This window comes from Aphis gossypii, chromosome 2 (genome assembly GCF_020184175.1).
Source record: "Aphis gossypii isolate Hap1 chromosome 2, ASM2018417v2, whole genome shotgun sequence".
Lineage (NCBI taxonomy): Eukaryota > Metazoa > Arthropoda > Insecta > Hemiptera > Aphididae > Aphis > Aphis gossypii.
Genome location: NC_065531.1, coordinates 48,364,955 through 48,381,041, shown reverse-complemented (window position 1 = coordinate 48,381,041; position 16,087 = coordinate 48,364,955). Strand labels below are relative to the sequence as shown.

The 16,087-nt window shown below is 24.6% G+C and overlaps 3 protein-coding genes across 3 annotated transcripts; 1 reads left to right on the top strand and 2 right to left on the bottom strand.

Moving 5' to 3' along the window:
- Nucleotides 1-1,481: 1,481 nt before the first annotated feature.
- LOC114120426 (interaptin-like) lies at nucleotides 1,482-15,563 on the top strand. Its single transcript, XM_027982327.2, has 7 exons — nucleotides 1,482-1,690; nucleotides 3,865-4,131; nucleotides 5,609-5,703; nucleotides 11,235-11,411; nucleotides 11,478-11,591; nucleotides 11,938-12,289; nucleotides 14,349-15,563. The coding sequence occupies exons 1-6, from the start codon at nucleotides 1,606-1,608 to the stop codon at nucleotides 12,175-12,177; spliced, it is 978 nt and encodes a 325-aa protein (XP_027838128.2). The 5' UTR covers nucleotides 1,482-1,605; the 3' UTR covers nucleotides 12,178-12,289; nucleotides 14,349-15,563.
- Nucleotides 5,578-8,053, bottom strand: LOC114120425 (carboxypeptidase B-like). Its single transcript, XM_027982326.2, has 6 exons — nucleotides 7,521-8,053; nucleotides 7,270-7,461; nucleotides 6,827-7,157; nucleotides 6,537-6,765; nucleotides 6,272-6,455; nucleotides 5,578-5,903 (listed from the first exon to the last, which is right to left on the bottom strand). Exons 1-6 carry the CDS (start codon nucleotides 7,714-7,716, stop codon nucleotides 5,728-5,730), a joined length of 1,308 nt encoding a protein of 435 aa, XP_027838127.1. The 5' UTR covers nucleotides 7,717-8,053; the 3' UTR covers nucleotides 5,578-5,727.
- Nucleotides 12,539-14,837, bottom strand: LOC114120427 (uncharacterized). Its single transcript, XM_027982328.2, has 5 exons — nucleotides 14,726-14,837; nucleotides 14,437-14,529; nucleotides 12,919-13,372; nucleotides 12,805-12,848; nucleotides 12,539-12,740 (listed from the first exon to the last, which is right to left on the bottom strand). The coding sequence occupies exons 1-5, from the start codon at nucleotides 14,734-14,736 to the stop codon at nucleotides 12,659-12,661; spliced, it is 684 nt and encodes a 227-aa protein (XP_027838129.2). The 5' UTR covers nucleotides 14,737-14,837; the 3' UTR covers nucleotides 12,539-12,658.
- Nucleotides 15,564-16,087: the final 524 nt, after the last annotated feature.

The following is a 16,087-nucleotide window of genomic DNA, read 5'->3' as shown; positions in this document are numbered from 1 at the left end:
TGCTCCTTGAAATTATCAGAAACTTTAAAAATTTTTTTAGTGTTCAATGAAAACATGCATTGATAATATAATTTGTATATTCATACAAATTATCGAAGCAAAACTGCAAGTCTAAGATGTTATGTATCCACAGCATAACTACAAAAGTATAGATACTAATAAAACTTATGAAGGATTTTATATACGGTTAGTGCATTGAGCTATTGAGCATTTGTTTTAACAAATTATAAGCTTCACTCATCCACACATTAAAAAACCTGGTTCGACACTACCGGGCCCTCATTAGGTAAGTAGGTACAGAGTTAAAAATACATCAATCAATTACCATAAAAGTACAATTGCAGTTTGATTACCAAGCGATTTTTTTTTCTGAAATATGTATTTTTTAACGAGTTAAGAATGAAGATGCCAAAAAAAAATTGGCAAATAATTATTTTGGGAGTTATATCCTTCCAAAGTTTACGATTTTACGTTTTTACGTATGCGCAAAAAACTACTTTAAAGCCATTCTGAGGTCCTCAAGTCTGCTAACCGGAGCTGGTAGGCAAAGGAAGCCACTATAAGTCTATAAATATACTTTTGTTACTTTAACAAGCCATCGAATCTGGTGACCGGAGTTGGTAGACGAAAGGCGAAAGGCGAAGGGAAGTTAAGTTACCTTATCCGTCTGTCCAACCATACGAATTGATAAATATAATATATATATATATATATATATATCAATAATAAAAAAAAAAAATAGAAGGTAGATACATAAATTATGTATAAGTAAACATGGAAGAATTTTAACATATTATTCGTTTAGACTCAGTGCGGGAATTATCATACACATTTTTAATTTTTTATCATAAATAATATAAGCAGCAAAACCAATATTAATATAATTATATTGGTTGTCCTAAGATTGAAAAATTAAAGAAAATTATTGATTTTTAAAAAATATCCTGTACTCCGTATAGGTACCTAATGTAATTTACGACATTTGTGTAGGTATGAATAAAATAAATTTAGCCTCAAAAGTAGGTATATATAAACTAAAACAGTTAAGCTGTATTTTAAAGCGATTAACACAAAAGTTACTGGTTAGTGATGTGCTCGATACCTAGATGAAATAAAGTTTAGGAACTTTATCATCAGATCAAGTTGACGATGATTTTGGAGATAATCTAATCTCTGCATGAATAAGTAGAGTAACTAGTAAGTAATATAACTCTATCTCTATAACTCCTATACCAAGGCATTAATTATATCAAAGCTTTATACTGGAAAGCAACCAACTTTATAGATAGGTAGTACTTATATACAAGTACAACTTTGATACCTAGATGTTCGACTGTGATGACTGATGACTACTATTTATATACTATTTTTATATTTTCATTTATTGTTATTACTATTTTTTTTATACATATATAAAGATAATATGACGTGATGGTGATAATATCATTATCATATAATTTTAAATTTACCTACTATCAATAATCATTATTACAGTATGATCTTATTTGATATTTCTATAATTTGATTATTAATTGTATTTTTAAATTTAAATTAAATCTTTTGCATTACCTATTAGTAAGTCATTAGTTGAATTTTTTTTTTATAATGTGCAATGTGGATTCATTAATTTCAGAGATGGAAAAATTGTTAGTATCTGGTAGAGAGGACTGTAATATCCAAGACATTATAGGTAACTTCTCAAATTTTTCAATAATTATACATTTATATAAAATACTTTAGTAATATTAAATACAAAATTGCTTATTTTAGTGAACATAATACAATAAATTCTATTGAAAGTGATAACATTGGATATTGTTAGAGGTTGTTTTGATTCTATTAACTGGTTAATTGTATACAATAATTATACATACACTTAAAAAAAAGAAAAGAAACTATCAATTTTAGATTGAACTGGAATGTCTTCTAATTTCATATTTATATTAGCCTGAATTGAAAACTCATTCATGTTTTAATGTATGTGATATATATAATAATATAACTACATATTATGTAGTACAAATTTAATACTTCATATTCAACAAGTTGCTTACACCTTTTTTTTTAAATTTTGTTCAAAGTAGGCTGAGAAGTTTCTTTTGTGTACATTTTTTAACTTATGATTAATCTTTTATTTCTTTTATTGATCAATCTTCCCGTTTTCCTGACATTTAAAAAAAATGTTTGAACAAAAACTATAACAAACTGAACGACATATTATGTATCAATAACTTAACGATGTAACGTACAACAATATACTGATTAGCTCTATAGACTGTGACAAGCTTTGCAGTATTATACTAGACACCCTAGAGAGGGTGAATGTATCTTAAAGTTTATTTATACAATATCATCCGCATGTTTACATTGCAGAGACCATATAATAATAAATTTGATCTGGTATTCTTGATACACCATGATGTATTTAAAATCATTATTCAGGTTTGATTACTTGTTAGTCAAATAAATTTGACACCAGAAATTCATTTTATTATGTAATATTGATTTGATGAGTGATTTTTTGACATGCTTCAGATATTATTTTCAAGTATAAATTTATAACTTTCATATTTTTATATTTTTTTTTTAGCATATCATTTATTCAATCTCTAATATTATAGACTATTGCAATATGAGCTGTGTGTGTATCAAACAATGTGTCATTATATACTTACCTAATATTAAATTTCTTTCACTGGATAAATGAGTTTACCTTCATTCCCAATGCAAAGATCATCAAATCATTTTAATTTCCAATAATAGATTGATTTTTTGACAACGATTGTTTTTGCTTCCTTTATTTTTTATAAATAAATATTATAAATTACACGTATCAAACAAAATATACTACTAGAATCCTTATTTTTCATTATTGGATTTAAAATCTCATAAAACTTTTCAATATTAGTCATATTTAAATTAAATGAAATAAAATAATATCAATAAATTAAAAAATTATATTAGTTAATCACAATTCAAAACAAACATTATGTGCACAAGTGCACAACACATACAATAATGTAATTTAGGATACTAATACATAAAATCCAAACAGAAAGAGGAACCTAATAAGACCATATATCTGAGCGATAACATAAATAATCGCTTAATTGCAAGTGTGCTAAAAATACTTAAATATATTATGTAAAAATAATCAGCTTTTACTAACACTATTTGTACATCATAAGATATACACAACGTACTTAGTAAAAGTCCAAATAAAATTATAATTTTCAGTATTTACGGAGTATAAACAGTAAATCCTACCATTTTTTTTTCTTATTAAAGTTATCAATATAAAATTATTACAGCTTAACAGTTACAAATTACGATTTAAATCCTAGCATTAATTAGTAAAACCTTGCTTTAGGCCAGGATCACACTACGCGTTTTTTCAGTTGCCAATCAACAGTAGCCAAATCGCAACATTCAAAATAAAATAGGTTTAAATATAAAATACATTATCAAGGCCAAACTAGACCGATTTGCAGAACCGTATTAAACCGTAAGTACGCAATCACAACATATTGCGGTCGAACCGACAAAACGCATATTATGATCCTGGCCTTACCTAATAATTGGGCGTTTATGGTATCATATTTATGTATAAGTAGTAATAATATTTGTCAATTACTATCTTTTTAATTTTTATTAGGTTTTTAAGTTTAATAGATTTATTTAAATTTTATTAACAAATTAACTATCAAGAATTAATAAAATTCCTAAAAAATAAATTTAACAAGGTATGTTTAGTAAATAATAATATTAATTGATAAAAAATAAGTTAATCTAGAATTTTGATTTTCATGGTAAATTTAATATTACACTACTTCATTTTTTATGTTATACTTTTAATGATTTCAGGAGATTCTGCAGGTAAAAATATTGATGATTTGTTGATTGAAGCTGATAAAATAATTGGTGAAACACTTCCTTTTTTCCAAACATATTCAAATACAAATAAAGTTAAATCATCAAAGGACTGTAAAAGTATACCAAATGATACTAAAATTATATTAGCGCAGCCTCAGTTTAAAAGGAATGATACAAAAAAAGTTATTTTTAATTTAAAAAATAATTCTCCAAGTATTTCAATTCCAGAGAAACGTTCGAAAACATCAAAAACTTATGGTTTGTGTTAAAAATATACTATTAAAAAGTATGGTTTAAAACAGGCATGTCAAACATGTGGCCTTTAGCTCAGTTTTTTTGCGGCCCATAGCTACCAATATTAATGGGCAAAAAAAAAAATAGAAATAAAATAAAACATTAGTTATAATAACCTAACATAATTAAAATATCAAAATTTAAAATGGTTCAAATTAAAAAAAAACCAAATTCAATGAGGTGATTTTTACAAATTTGTACCAGTACACTATGTAGAAATTCGTGTATTTGCATGTAAAATTATTTCTATGTTTAGTAGTACTTATCAATGTGAGATTGTGAGCAACTATTTTCATTGATTATCATTTATCAGTAATTAATCACCCGTTAGATCGGATAGAATGGATAGATCCAGATTAATTTACACACATCTAAATTCAGTATAAAATATAAAATTATAGTATAAAATATTTTCTCGTGAAATTAAAAAGTTGGTGAGAGAAAAGGGTTAGTCAAATATAGTCCAAAAAGAATTAATTTTTTTTTTATTATTTATTTAAATAAAACCTAACTCTTAAATATTAATAAAATGTTTTTTTTTAATATTGGTGTAATTTTTTTTTGTAGGTAGTTGTTTTTTCAAATTTTTTTTCCTTTTTGTATCTGCTGTTTTTGTAAAGAATAAAATAAATAAATGTTATATGAAATATTTTTTTTTCATTATATTTTTATGTGTGGCTCTTGTAGTAAACTATTCAATATATTTTGCCCACTTGATACTTTGAGTTTGACATGCCTTGTTTAAAAGATATAATTAACTATGTTGAGAAACCTAATGTTGTTGGATCTTATCATTAACCGTTTTTTTTTCTTTCAAAAATCCAATTTTATCCTAATTTATTTTTTTGTAAATCATAACTGTTTTAAAGATCTCCATAATACATAATTATTTAAAATAAATTTTTATTCAATTTAATATAAAACATATTATATTTTTGTTTTTATATTATTTAAATTATGAGATATCAAATAACTTATTTATTTCAGTATATTATAATTATAAATGTTTGGATTTTATTAATTTCTTTCAACACATTTGCTTTTGTTAGCTAGTACCAATATTTAAGCTATTTAATTAGTTATACATTGTTTACAAATTATTGGTATACTGTATAGTTTGATTTTGATATCCATTTTCTATTGTACTTTTTTTCATGTATTTTTATTAGAAAAATAATTTTAAAAAAAAATTTGTTGCCAATTAATCATTCATGAACTATAAAAAAATGTAACATAATAAATGTATTATCATATAAATATAAAAGTATTAAAATTCAGGTAGAAGATTAATTAGTAGGGAAATAGAATACAATACAGACAAACATTACAAGACAACTATCAACTTGTGTCTTATTTAGGTCTTAGAGTTATGAATATTTGTATAATTTTAAGGTATAAAATAAATAAAAATTTAACTAATAAATATTAATTATATTTATAGGAAAATTAATTATAAATAAGCATATTAAAGAAGAGGAAAGAAAAAACCATAATATTCATTCTTCATCCTTGAAAAAATGTACAGCTGAGCTAAAAGTAAGCTTATAATTTTACACATTATTACTTTTCTGAACTTATTTCATTAGCTAGTGTTGAGACTGCTACAAATGCTTCTTTTCCAGTAGATAATATTTCAGATGGTGGTAAGATGAATCCATATTTTCCTGTATCTTTCAATTCTACAGTGTATGCATATTTAATTTTTGCAACTCCTTTAGCCCAATCATCAGATGCACCTAAAATGTTTTAAAAGTGAATTGTATTGTATTTATTAAGAAACTTATTATAAGTGCATACTATATCTACTAATAAGAAACTTGTATTACTGAAATAATAGATATATTATTTGATTCTTATAAAATCTTCACTATTTTTATACAAATTTCTAACTAGTTAAGTTTATATCTAATATTTTTTCACATGGGTTGGTAACTGATGTGTTTTTCTATGTTTTATTATACCATACTCAAAATTAAATAGGTATATATGGTTTATATGGTAATGTATGTACATAAGTGTAATCATTTCACTTTTATAGACATTTAATGGATGGTGTTATCTTTAAACCCAAAACTATAAATAGTATTTATTAAATTTCATGTACCTGCTGCTGGGTATAAAAGTGTTGCACTGTTTCCGACAGTATACTCATTTGATGTAGCCTTTTTGATAGCTGTAGCCATAGCCTGGCCTACACGATGTACTTCTTTGTGATCTGATGGTACCCGTTTGGCATAGCCCCATGGATATAAGATGTATTGTCCATAACTATGGAATGTCAGAAATCCCTAAACAATGTGTATATTTAGTCTAAAAGTTAAGTTTAGTTATAACTATAATTATTTAAAAATCAAAAATATTCTACATACTTTAAATTTATTTGGATTTTTCATAATATACTGAACCACTGCTTGGGTTTCACGTTCAGAACTAGCTTTTACTCCTCTGTATATTTCTGCACATGAGTATTTACTAGCACCAGTCTCTCCCCAGTGATAATCCCAGTTACGATTCAAATCTGCTCCTATACACGAATTCGCCGATTGCTTGTTTCGGTTTTTACGCCATAGGCGTTCCTTTTCATGTGAATATTTGTAACTAAATAATAATAATATATTTATTTTTTGTTAAATTATATAGTTATATTATGAATACTGACCCATCAGGATTTAAAATTGGTATTATGTGAAATTCAATATTTTTCATATGAGATTCCAATGAATCTCTGTTATATACCAATTCATTTATTAAATATAACACTGAAGACACTGCAATCCATTCTCGAGCATGTATTCCTCCATCAATCCATATAGCTTTTACATCAGTTGCATTTTGATCTGGCTTAATTCGTATCACTCTTAATGGGACATTCTCATATGATTTACCGATAGTTTCAATTTCTACTATATCTGGATATTCTTGAGATAAGTAATCAATATATTTATTTATATCATGTATCTTATGGTAACGTTCAAATGTCAAATTATGTCCTAAAATCATTTTTAATTTAACTTATTTCTTTGTACATTTATAAAATACAAATTAATATTATATTAACTTATATTTTAACAGCATAGTTATTATTTATTTATAAATTTCAACCTTGTCTTCCAGATAATTCTGATTCATCTTCATTTATTGGAGGATTTTCTTCATTGATTGCTCTTTGTATGTCATCAATAAAAACATCAAATAATAATGATCCATTTTTCAGTGTGTTTTTTACAATTTCTGAATTGTCTTTTTTTACCATTATATCTACTGATGTAGTATTGGTAAACCATTTTTCAATCACTGAAAAATGTATTTAAATTAATTCAATTATTTATTAATGAAAAATTATATTTACTTACATCCTTGATTTTCTAGTTCCTTGATTTTTTTCCTTTGCTTAGAGTTCACTGTTTCAACTCTAAGTACTTGGTCTCCATTATAAGTTATTTTTTCTTCTACATCTCGATGTTGATCATTATTCTCTAAACATATTGTTAATGTTGCTAAAGCTAAAAGTGTAATCACACAGTAAAGCACTCTGTAACAACCATCCATTTCGAACAACTAAATGAGGATAAACTAAATTAATTCTTGACCACAGGGAACTCTTTAATGTATACAGAAACCGGTACTGTACTATGATCCCAATCCAAGCCACACCTATTTGATATTTTATTAATACCATTGGTTATTGACCAAATTTTCTACCTTCCGACATAAACATGAATAGAATATTTTAAATCTTTTTGTTGTAAACCATATATTGCCATTGTATTTTAATGACTAAAATAATATAAAATTATGTTTGTAATATCTACAATAGATCTTTTCATACTAACAGCTATTAGTAACAATTGCATTTAATCAATTTAATTGAATCAATATAATGGCTTGTATTAATTTAATGAAAAAAAAAAAAAATTGTAAATGAAATAATTTCTAATTTTTAATAATTGTTAAGAGAAAACTTAATAATAAACTAAAAAATAATTAATATTTATAAGAAATGTAAATATTTTAGGGTGAATAGTGTTATTTGTTTTTATATTTTACTAGTATTGAAATTTATTTTGTAATTAAAATTAAACATTTTTAAATACAACATTGATGAGATCATTTTTTTACTTAAACAAATTATATGTAATATATTACCAATTATTTATATATTAGAATAACAAAAGGTTAAAAATATAATATGTTGACAGTTGACTGTGTCAATAACCCCTATAACCAGTTAATAAACCACATTCCAAGAAACCAGATGTCCACTGTACATACTAATGTTTGTAATTTATTGATTTGGAATACTTTGTGTATATAAATTGATGTTTAATAATATAATATAGTAATATATTCATTTCTTTTATTATGTAGGTCATTAGTCAAGGTGAAGTATAATTTGTAATATTTCGAGCCTTCGAGGTGAATGTTAACTACTGTCTACTGAATGCATAACAAAGTGTACTACCTAGTGTATTCAAAATTTGAACATGTATATAAATAGAATATACATATGTATAAATAATTTTTAGTTTAAAATCTGAGCAGTGCAATATTAATGTATTAATTTTATAATGATGTATTTTGTCAGTGTGTGTATGATTATACAATATCTTGTAGAAAAGTTCTTTAATTTTTAACTTCGATAACTTGAATGGTATAAAAGTAACCCTACTGATCTAGTTGGTACTTTTGGGTCAAAATTTAAAATTCCCAAAATAAAAAAAAAAGAAGGGAAAAACTGGAATTTTGACAGATAACTAGTTTTTAATAAAAACAATTTTCTTTTAGGGTATAATTCCAAAACTAATAACTGTAGTCTAGATACTTGAAATTTTCATTAAATTTTATTTTTATATTTTCCATACATGTTATAAATTTTGAAATATTTTAAGCTAGTTATAAACTTTTTTGATTTTTGATTTTTTTTTCTTTTAATATTTATAGAAAAATATTTACTCTGTCAATAAACTTGCAAATGTTATACAAGGTTCCTCATACGTTGTTATTATACCTGTTTAAAAGTATTAAAAAATTGTAAGCAAGTACCGCTTTGTTGTACATTAGGTTCAAGAAGAACTTTTCATTGAGTAAATCACTATAATGGATTTTGTTAAATTTAATTCAATGGCTACATTGCATTTGATCAAAAACAATACAGAATATATATATAGAAGACTGTCTATATTTTAGTAACCATAGTTACAAAACAATTATTTTATTAATAATATTGGATTTGTGTAAAAATCCCCATTTTTCCTTATTTTTTTTTGTATATTTTCCCAATTATAAAAAAAGTACTAGAAAATTTAATTTTGACCTTTATAAAGTTCAAATTAGATCCAATTTGCTATCTAAAATCACCTTTAAAATTGAAAGTCACTTTTTTCTGCTACTTATCTTAAAAAATTTTAAACTATTTTAATACAATAACAAAATTCATCAAAATTATGAAAATTTGTAAATTAATTTATAAAGATGTTCAATTTATTTAGAAAGCTAAAGTTTAAAAATAAAGTACAAGGTTTTAGGTCAAAATTAATACTTGCTGAAACTGAAAAATCTAAAAATTAATGTATAAAACATTTTTTTAATAAGCATTTTATATTCAAATTAAGAATACATCATAAATTATTTTGTTGTACCTAATTCAAAAATATTTTTGTGAGATTTGAAACTTTCATGTGTATTATCATATTTTATTGACTCAGAAGTTAATAATATTAATATATAAAATATTTATGTATATAAATTATTATAATAATAAATATTAATAATACAAATAATGCAATGTTTTTGGTAATAATTATATGAATTTACCGTTATATGAATAATAAAAAATTACCTTAAAAAGATGTTTATGATCCCGCATAATATGTTGTATCTGTGATTCAATCTTACGAATGTAAAACATTTAAACACAGCAAATTTGCATTCAGAGAAATCAATTTTATGCTGTTAGCTTTTCTGCTGAATACAAATTCACTGTGTTTTATGTTCGTAAAATGGAAACAACACATGTAGATGTAATGTCCTCTTAATGATAATATTAAAAATATATCATAAATTATAGGTACTAAGTATTATAGCAAAACATTTTTGTTAAAAGTCCTTTTTCACATATAATGATTAATCATTAAATTCAAATTGAACTCATACTTTTCAGTAACTCATTACTCAATTAATATTGACAAGGGAAATTCAACACTTACTGCACAATAGAGCAGTTACCTATTTTTTCTCTTTTTATTTATAATTGAAATAAAATAATATAAGATTTAAAATTATTATTATTATTTTTAATTAATTAATAATAAATTAACTGATTAATACTTAATATCAAAACTTAAAATGACATTAAACCATAGAAATAAATTATTTTATTTTTTTACTCCTCGGAGTCTGATCATTTGTATTTTAATTGTGTTGATTTAATTTTTAAATACAAAATTGTTTCTATAATATCAAATATCAATATTGTGTGAAAACATATATCAAATCGAAAAACTACAACTAATAGTTTATAATAATTTATAGGTTTACATTAATAATTTATTTTTACATCTCAAGTACAACTAAAAATGCTTAGGTTAAACAAAATGTATGTGTTTTGTACCTGTAATATATCATTTTATTTTGAAGCAGAGAATTTGCTACAATTTTCAATTTTAATTATGAGTTTTGGTATTAAATTTGATCTTGTTCCTTTTTGAAGTTTATGGACCAAAAATATTAATGCAATTATCAGTACAATAAAATAAATAATATGTAATAATGTTTCCTAATATGTAATTGGAAAACAACTATCAAACAATAGCAGTAAAAAGGAAGTACCTACACTTGAAAGCAAATTGAAAAAAAAAATCCATTTGTAGAATTGAAATTTTTACATAATATGTATAATTTTAAGCATTTTCTAAACTTAACATATATTTTTTAAAGTTTTTTAGCTTCTAAAATCATTAGAACCTAATTCCTAAAATATTTAAATGTATTATATAATAAAACATTATTATATCTGTTTTGTGTACACTTTTATTAAACTAAATATTTATTATTTATATATGTCTTAGATTATTGATCCTGACATAAAGTTTATAAAATCTCATTTTGAAGTAAGTTCATCTATGTTGGAAAATCACAATCGGCTACAAATTATGTGTAACAGACATGATAAATTTGCTAATAATAGTAAAACACAGGACCAAATTAATAAATTAAAAATGGAAGAAGAATTAAAATATTATAAAGTAAATGAAACGTCATATTATAATATAATATTTATTTATTTTTTATACTTTATCGATTTTTTTCAGTTAAAAAATAACGAGCTTGAAAAAAATCTTATAATCAAAGAACAAGAAATTCACAATTTGGAAAAACGCTATCAGCAATTAAGTCAGTATTGTGAATGTTTTTTGAAAAAAAATGTAAGTAATTTAAATATGTAATATCATTAATGATTTTTCATACTTAATAGTTAATTAAATGTTAAGCTCAAAACTAAAGAACCTGAAAAGTATTATTATACTGTTTACAGTTTATTATGATTTATGACATAAAATATCATATTAGATGTATTAATAGTTTATTAAATTTGTATGTGTTGTTAATAGTTTAGTAACTTCCCCATCTACAAAAAAATAGATGATATAGGTACCTAAATAATTGAACATTTACTAAATATGTAGTTGATATTTTATACTTAAGATATAATTGAATAACCTATGTTTAGGAAAAAATAATCATTGCTATTATTTTTATTTTTTGTTTTAGATCGAAGAGACATTAAAAAGTTACGATTTCCAATTAAATGAACTAATTGAACGCAATATGACTAGAGAATCACAGTTACATATTATAATTGGTAATCTCCTTGAAGAAATAGGACAATCACATATTCAGTGCAATATAAAACTATCAGAAAAAAATAAACAAATACACAATTATCTTGATCAAATAGAAACAATACTTGATAATGTTTATAAATTTAAAAATATTAATAGAAAAATATAATATTTATAAATATATCAATACCATGTTGACTTGACAATCATTTAAAAAAGAATTTTTACATTTTGTGTGAACAGATGAGTTGTGAACACATTCAAAGATGGAGTATGATCAAGTAAGAAATTATGTTTTTAAACTCAATATCCTATTATTGCATTTACTATTCAGTATTCATAGACATAAGCATAATATATATTTATTGATTATAAATTATAATATTTTTAAAATCTTTATTCCAATTGCTAAATAAGTAAATTTAGTTTTTGCAAAACAATAAATTATGTTAAACATTGTTTTCTTATATAATATAGGTAATACCAATAAGATATAGTTGATAATAGGTTCAAAAATTAAAACACAAATATAATTGTTCTAGAAGAAAAATGTAATCATATATTCATTATTTCATTAATATTGTTGATAAATTTTTCATAATACTTATACTAAGTGTTCACTAACATATTCTTTTAATTAGTAATCCTGATTACTTAATGTTTTTACTGTGCATCCCAAAATAGTAAAGTCCGAGAACACCAATTGCTGATTGAACAAAATTTGAGAATGGCCTAAAAAATTTGTACGTTTCATTATGATATAATATAATATTCTAATATTAATAGATATATTTACCACGAAGACGCTTCGTCTTTGTCTTTAATGGCAACCATACCATTCTATAAACATATATTGATATATATTTTAAATTTATTTATTACTTCTGTATAAATATTTTCGAGTACCTACCTGTCTGGTGTGCACTGTCCTGCTTCTTCTGTCTATGTTATCTCGGTTTATTTGCACATCGTGTTGTCTATCTCTTACTTCGCGTCTAAAAATTCTTTCATCAGAACGATGTTCCAAAATCTTTCTACCATTCCGTTCCAAAGCTCGTTGGGGAAGAATACCTCTTATGTCATTATCTCTCTCTCTTGCATTTCGAATTCGTTCGCGACGGATATTAGGCAATGATTCCGATCTTGTCAATCTGCCCTTTCTTTTATCGTCAATTCTAACCCAAACTCTGCGCTCTTGTTCTTTACCGTCCACAATAATCCTACGTCTCTCAGATCGTATGTTCAAATTTCTAGTCCTGTACGTATCTCTAATGTAATAGTTGTCTGTAGGATTAAATTTACATTGATCGGTCTCGTTTGAAATCGTCACCAATTCCTTGTTTGATATTTTTCGATAAACATTACTGTAAATATATTATAACATGATTATTTATTGGTGCACTTTTCTTAGTTGATTTTAATTATTTTGTGGCAATTCAAAAAACACCTTAGTGCAAAGAACGTATTATTTATTTACCTTTCTAACCCTCGTGCAACTTAGCATACTTCAATATTTACGTTCATCAGAATATTCAGCAAGGTCTTATGTTGTTAGATTTAATATTAGTGTAAATTACTCTTTATCAAACTCAGAGACGTATTTGGGAATTTTTCGCCCCAGGTAAGGTACTTTTTTATCACCCAAATAACCTAGGTACCGTATTAAATCTAAATAATGCTCTCCAAAATTTTACCGCCCGGGGCTCAAGCCCCCCTCCCCCCCCCCCCTAAATACGTTACTGATCAAACTTAATACTAGGAACATTATTTTCTATGTTTCTAGTATTAAGTGTCTGTATAATTTTGAATTAAACTGTTAAAAAATTAAATAAATTTTTCGTAATATCAAAAATAATATAAATTTTCTTATAAGTAATATTTAATAAACATTTCATAAAATATACTTAGTGATATAGGCTGACAGTCCTACTATTTTTTATGTTAAATATTGTTAAATATATGAATTAGACTAAAATTTGTATAATAAAATTTTTTTAAATTTATAATTTACGATTTTTGGTTAAGTATTTTATTTAATCCGGACCTTCATTAATTCAGACTACCTAGAGCCCCACCAATTAGTCCGGATTAATGAAGTTTTACTGTACCTATATAGATTTATATAACTATGTTTCTTAATAGTTAATATATTATATGATAATATCAAAAGACCAGACCCCTAGAAAAAAATTTAAAAACTGTCACTGGTTTAATTTAGTAAAATAGCTGTTCTGATGCTTACTTAATTTAATTTACGTTATATTAATGTTAATTTCCTTAAATAGGTACTTTAAATTTTTAAGTTAATACTGTACATTTGAAATAATTTTATTTTTATAGGATAAACTCAAAACTGATAGATTTCAATGATTGATTAGTAAATATGATCAATTTTAAATAATAATATAACTGGTCAAAAATTACTTACAAATTATTTTCCGAAATCGTGCACACGTTTGCATTCGAATATGAGCCAGGAAGAGCCAAGAAGAAAACGACGCCAACTACGATTGATAGAATCCTAAAAATATAACAATTGAAAGTGTTAATTAATTTAACGATATTTATACAAGTTGTAAATACTCGTAAATGTGTATACATATAGTAATAATGTTATCGTGTTAAGATAAATCAAAACTGTAGATTGTATAAGAAATGTTAAAAAATACGAATATGAAATGCAAAATATATTTTTTGCTCCTAATCCTCGAACTTACGTCTTATTCATTTTGTGTAGCGACAACAGTGTTCTAAAGTCACAATACTCTCCTATGGACTTCGACTAGGGCTTTTTATACCCAAATGATAGGTGTAAATTTTCCAGTTGCTTTCATAATATAATGATTGTTTTCCAACCCAACGGTCTGTATTTTATTCGTGATGTATAATGTTACCTATTTATTTTCAAACCCTTATCTGAATGAAACACATACCACTTATACGCACTTGAGATCAATTTAACCCAACACTTTATCGTGATTCGTGGTGTATATTTTCCGAATCATTGCGCTCTGAAATAGCTACACGTGCTATTTATTAGGACTTGGGTGTAATGTATTACAGTATATTACACTGCTGCTCTGATTCATGTTATTATATGAGTAAAGGTATTAAAAACGTTTGAATTGACATTGGATTAAATTCAATTTTTGTACCATATTTTTATCTTTAATGTCACAAAGTTTGATACAAAAATATATTTATGATCTTCTAAACTCTTAAATGCAGTGTATTTTATGTATTTTGTGTAGCCAGAAGTTATATAGTGCGGAATATTGTGATATTCAATCACAAACCTTTTGCTTACTTCATATAAACTATATCCACCCCTTGTATTCTATTTATATAGTGACCAGAAGATAAATGTATATTTTGTAATGTTGATATACCTACTTACATAGACATACAGCTCATCCATCTTTATTACTTGATATTTATTTTTTTCTATTATTTTTTAAGATTAATGTTGAAATATTAAATTGTATATTATTATGTTAAATGACTTATTAACTTATGTTATTCAAAGTTAATAAATATCAGTTATGTGTTAATATATTTTTTTTTTATTTGAAGTTAAAGTTTTAAAATACAATTTTAAGTTTTATACAAATTGAAGCGTAAGTGTATTATAGACGTACATTTTTTTGTTTGTATTTATTTTTTTTAATCCTAAGTTTTCCATATTAACAAAATTTTTATATCCTATTGTATAGTATTGTTTTCCAATATTTGAACTATATATTTTTAGATTCTGAACGAAGTGATAAATGTATTGATTTTACAATGATGTGTGTTTTTTTTTGTGTCTGTGTACAGCATAACTAGTCGAAATAATGCTTCAATTTCCAACTTCGGGGGTGGTTTCCGATGGCAAAATGAAAACCCTTGGTTGGATGTTAAAAGTATATATTTTCTAATAGTTTCAAAAAAATTGAGAAAAACAACAAAAAAAAAGCGGGCAAGTGAGTACCGCTCTGCTGTACATTAGGTGCCGTATGGATCATTATTATATATTATAGGAGTGTTAAATTTGAATCCAATGATAGTTATCATTGTATACGAAAAACGATTCTGAACGA

Bases quoted from the DNA above. Each gene is read 5' to 3' on its own strand.
- LOC114120426 (XM_027982327.2), top strand. From the start codon at position 1,606: ATGTGCAATGTGGATTCATTAATTTCAGAGATGGAAAAATTGTTAGTA. The intron at 1,691-3,864 runs GTAACTTCTCAA...TAATGATTTCAG, and splicing joins TAATATCCAAGACATTATAG to GAGATTCTGCAGGTAAAAAT. The intron at 5,704-11,234 runs GTAAGCTTATAA...TATATGTCTTAG, and splicing joins AATGTACAGCTGAGCTAAAA to ATTATTGATCCTGACATAAA.
- LOC114120425 (XM_027982326.2), bottom strand. From the start codon at position 7,716: ATGGATGGTTGTTACAGAGTGCTTTACTGTGTGATTACACTTTTAGCT. The intron at 6,456-6,536 runs GTATGTAGAATA...CACATTGTTTAG, and splicing joins AAAATCCAAATAAATTTAAA to GGATTTCTGACATTCCATAG. The intron at 5,904-6,271 runs GTACATGAAATT...AAAACATTTTAG, and splicing joins ACTTTTATACCCAGCAGCAG to GTGCATCTGATGATTGGGCT.
- LOC114120427 (XM_027982328.2), bottom strand. The intron at 13,373-14,436 runs GTAAGTAATTTT...ATATATTTACAG, and splicing joins ACGATTTCGGAAAATAATTT to TAATGTTTATCGAAAAATAT. The intron at 12,849-12,918 runs GTAGGTACTCGA...ATATGTTTATAG, and splicing joins GGACAGTGCACACCAGACAG to AATGGTATGGTTGCCATTAA.